Below are 5,000 nucleotides of genomic sequence, written 5' to 3' on the forward strand. Positions count from 1 at the left end.
GTTCGCTAAAACCTGGGGTTATTCTGAGGGAATATAAAGATATCTCTGATCTCCGAATATAAACCCAACAGAGCGGGATTCCGGGAGCAGAATTCCCATTCATTCTCCATGAGGTGATGTTCAGTGATGATATTTGCTGCTGTAGAAAACATAAGTCTGTGATTTCAGTTTTATCAAGAAAGTCCAATTTGTTTATCAAATCCAAAACACAGAAGAGAGATGTTCCAGTCAGAGGAGCTTGTGTATTACTCACATCAAAAGAGAGTCCACTCCTATGAAACATCAAATAAAATATTTGTATATATATATATATATGCATATTTTGGAATAAAAATGGTACTGCTTTATTAAGATGTTAACTGTCCTTAACTGATATTGACAAACTAAATACCATTTGAAAGCTGTGGCAATACTGTTTACCTTCACTTTCTCTGTCACCTCCTCCTAAACTACATCAGGAGTGGAGGAGAGGGAAGTTAACGGAGATGAGTACTTGTGTTACGAACTGCTCCGAGACACGAAGGTTGGGGATGCAGGTTTATTGAAAGGGTAATCCACAATCGTAGTCAAAAACAGGCAAAGGTCATAAACACAGAGTAATCAGTTCAAACAATTACAAACACAACAAGGCCGGGGTACACGGGCAAAAGAGTAATCTACGGAAAAGCCAAGAAATCCCAAAACCAAGAGACATGAAACCAGGGAGAATGCTCGGAATAGTGTAACACTAAACAAGACTTCGCAGGGAATGACAGAAAGAACCAGGCTTATATAGGGTGAGCAAACAAGAAGATGAGACACAGGTGAAAACGATGAGTGCTGATGAGTCGAGGTAGAGGATTATGGGAGATGTAGTTTGTGAGGAAAGGACGATAGTCTGTTGTGGAGTGTGGAGTGTCCTCTGGTGGCCATTCTGCGCCAGAACGCCCACCTCACACACACACACACACACACACACACACACACACACACACACACACACACACACACACACACACACACACCAGCTTACTGGTTGAGAGGAGACAGAGTGATAAAGCCAATCAGTATATGGGGATGATTAGGAGGCCATGATGGACAGAGGCCAATGGGCATTTTTCGAAGGACATCCTGGGATTTTTAATGACCACAGAGAGTCAGGACCTCGGTTTAACGTCTCATCCGAAGGACGGTGCTCTTTGACAGTACAGTGTACTCGTCACGATACTGGGGCGTTAGGACCCACACAGACCACAGGGTGAGCGCCCCCTACTGGTCTCACCAACACCTCTTCTAGCAGCAACCTGGTTTTCCCAGGAGTCTCCCATCCAGACACTGACCAGGCTCAGCCCTGCTGAGCTTCAGTGGGAGACCGGTCTTGGGCTACAGGGTGATATGGCTGCTGCATTATCGCACAGGCGTCCCGTGTTCGATTCCCGTATCAGAATTTTTTTTTTATCAAGATATTTTAAGGCATGTCAAAATTATTGACAACAGGGGGACTATAAGACTCTAGTTTTCATATTTGGTGACTGATCAGCAGGAATTTATTAATTTGCAACAAGACAAGACTTTTATTTTGAAATGGCGATGCACATGTACAGTCGTGAAAGACTGGTAGAAACCTTTGTTTGATTTCATGCCAAGAGAGCAAAATATAACATCTATTCTGTTTTTATTTTTGTTGTTGTTCTAAAAATGTGATCAAAATAAAGGAATATGATGCATTATATATTTCTTGAGTGCAAACTGGGTCAGAGGGTAAATTCAAATCAAATACTGCCATTAAAAACCCGTGGACTAAAAAAACAACATGTAAAATTGTCCAATTACAACAATTTAATTGGAAATCTTCAGGTCTGTGCTCAAAAATTGAGACTTTAACTGGTTAAAGATGCTCTATAGTTACACAATTTCTCTTTCTATTTTGCGTCTCTCATAGGGAGATTTCACCTGTAAGAAAGCAACGGGTCATAACCTCCACATGCAGTCGGTTCCCATCCAGAGTCTGTCGGAGCTGGAGAGAGTCCGGCTACAAGAAGTGGCTCTGGTCCGACTCACCAAAGACTTTGATTTGGGATGCCAGATCACCATCCCTAAAGGTGCACAGACTCTCACACATCGCACACGTAAAGAGACGTCCTGGCGTGACACTTGTTTGATTGTCTTTGCAGTTGTTCTCTGTTTTATTTCTAATGTTTGTGTGCGTTATGTCCAGATGGCCAGAAGAGGAAAAAGTCACTCAGGAGGAAGCTGGATTCCTTATCAAAAGAAAAGAGAGACAAAGGTGTGTGTGTTTGGTTTGTAGACGCTTGGGTTTCTAAACTTTACACTACCGTTTAACAGTTCGGGGTCGATAAGAGGTTTAAATGTTTTTGACAGAAGTCTAGCCGACTACGCCAAAGCTGCATTTATTTGATCAAAAATACAGTAAAAACAGTGAAATATTATTCTAATGTAAATATGCTGTTTTCTATGTGAATATATAGTAAAGTGTAATTTATTCCTGTGATCAAAGCTGAATTTTCAGCATCATTACTCCAGTCTTCAGTGTCACATGATCCTTCAGAAATCATTCTAATTTGATGATTTGATGATCAAGAAACATATGATTATTATCAGTGTTGAAAACACTTCATATTTGGTGAAATCCATCATACATTTTATTTTTCAGGATTCTCTGACGAATAGAAAGTTCAAAAGAACAGCATTTACTTAAAATATAATATTTTATAACATTATAAATGTCTTTACTGTCACTTTTGATCAGTTTGATGCTCAAATTGAAGGCCATTAAAAGTTTATGACAGTGTTTACTTTGTGGTGGTTATAGATGTGATATTTGATCTCATCTTTTAGAATGAACAGCTGGAAGTAGCGAAGCATTCACATTTCAAAATAAGAGTCCTGGCGTTTTTCAGGCTTGTTTATATTTAAAAGTCCTGCATTATACATGAAATCACAGTGAACTGTATGTGGAACTGATTTCAGCGTAAAACCTTGTGTTTTCCGTCACAGGAAGGAAAGCCTAAGAACATTAACACATTCAATATATAATTTTTACTAGTATCGGCACAATAATCTGTTTATTGCCTTTCTTTATTATTATATCAGCAAAATCCAAAATCAAACAACCCCTAATTCATAATGTATTGATATTGAATGGTAACAATATAAACATTTTTTGATATAGTGTTCAATATTTTCATGCGACCACCACAACGTTGCCCAAAATCAACTGGCAAACGTAATGAAAGCGGAACGAAACTGCGCTGCTCATTTGTGCTTCACGGACCGTTTATCAGTCCGGACCAATGCAGCGCGAGCCGGTCTCGATCGAGCGACACTGTTTCTACACAGCGCTGAGAGATCCAGTGAAGAAAGCACTTGAAATCGCCACAGAAGTAATAACATCGCTGCGAGATCCAGTGAGAAACATTCACATTATGATCTAGTTATAGGCTTTAAGTCCACAGATCAGCAACTTTCACCATGGATTTACTGTAGTAACACTCACTGTAACCACGGAAGTGTGGCAGGAATAGTAAAATGCTTTCAAGTACGTCACACATGTTTTTCCAGAACTTCAAAACTCAAACATTATCATATTTAAATGTTATTTTTAATGTGATGACCAAAACATTATTTGTTCATCCATCAAGTATTACATCCATTTATAAAACTAAAAGTTTCAAGATATAGGAAAACTCACACTTATTTAAAACAAATTGTTCTTCAAAAAATTAAAAAAAAAAAAAACTTAAATCAAGGAACTTTCTCTGGCATTTCTTTCTTTTTGCTGTATCGCAACCGAACCGTGACTCCACTGTGTTGATCTTCCTCAAAGCTCGCCTGGATTGCTCTACGTTTACACTTTTACATTGCACACATTTTGTACGATTTTATTTAAGTTCAAGAGTTTCTTTAACGCTTACTTTTTTATCTTAATATTAGACATAAAGAAGATATTTTTATTTAGCTAAATTTTATTTTTGTTGTTGACTGCTAAAACTAATACTCATTTGTTGTTTGCCTTTAATAATGTGGATTAAAAAAAAAACTGTGGTTTCAATTCAAACTTTTCTACTTTCCCCCCCCCAAAAAAAAAAGAAAAAAAAAAAAGCCAATAATTATTGATACCGAACGATATGAAACATTATATCATGATAAATTTTTTAGCTATATCACACAGCCCTAAATGAATAAGAATATCAGCATTGGCATCATTTTATCAACTAAAAATAATGTTCAAAAAATTAATTTGAATTGAATGTCATCTATAGATTTTCATTTTCATGCACTTCTCATTTGCTCGCACGTTTTGAAGAGCATCTTGCGCTCAAAATGTGACCGTCTCTACAAAGAGTCTCATGACCTCACGTTTGATCAGTCACCTGGAAATCTGAACGATTTCTGCTTTTACTTTACAACTTTCCAAATCCTTAAACGCCTTGTTTCCAGGATCAGTGGAAAGCGCGTGTGCCGGATTTGCTCTCCCGCTTTCGGACTCCTTTAGCTGCACTATCAGGGTGAGATATGGTGCTTTCTCCCAGAATGCACCTCTGCACGGGGTGATCCGCCTGCAGCTCTCACTCCTCCCGGATCAGTAATGTAATGTGTGCTGGAATGCAGACGCTCCCGCTGCGCTCCGACTTCCCGGAGAAATAACAACAACAGTCCGAGACGCTCCGTGTATCTGTGCTGCCGCTCGGAGTGAGCAGGGACTCGTTCGCACGTTCATTAAAGCTGGTTCCTGGTTGATCTCGAGAGAGGCTCGTCGTGGAATGGCAACACAAACATGTTTGTATAGTATATGCCACGTTTTATTATGCGATATATTAAGGGCATATCAAACAAGCAAGAGCGTCTGTGTGGTGTTGCCTAATGGGGCAGGTGTGTATGTTTTTGTTTGTTCGTTCAAAACAAATTGCAGGCATTGGAAAAATTGGGAAATAGTCGATTAAAAATTAGCTAATGATTAGTTAAATCAGGAAAATGTAAAATTAAAATAATATAAAAAA

General features: G+C 38.7%; 1 protein-coding gene across 6 annotated transcripts in view; it reads left to right on the forward strand.

Moving 5' to 3' along the window:
• LOC309503271 (rho GTPase-activating protein 6) overlaps nucleotides 1-5,000 on the forward strand; it is a 52,482-nt gene that overhangs the window by 16,757 nt on the left and 30,725 nt on the right. For all 6 annotated transcript variants that reach the window (XR_014207590.1, XM_082175987.1, XM_082175988.1 and 3 more), the window contains exons 2-3: nucleotides 1,922-2,081; nucleotides 2,198-2,266. Coding sequence is in view for 5 of the 6 variants with exons in the window: in XM_082175987.1 (XP_082032113.1) it covers nucleotides 1,922-2,081; nucleotides 2,198-2,266 (229 nt within the window). In the remaining variant the exon portion in view is untranslated. The remainder of the gene's footprint in view (nucleotides 1-1,921; nucleotides 2,082-2,197; nucleotides 2,267-5,000) is intronic.

This window comes from Leuciscus leuciscus, assembly GCF_965113295.1.
Source record: "Leuciscus leuciscus genome assembly, chromosome: 7".
NCBI classification, from domain to species: Eukaryota; Metazoa; Chordata; class Actinopteri; order Cypriniformes; family Leuciscidae; genus Leuciscus; species Leuciscus leuciscus.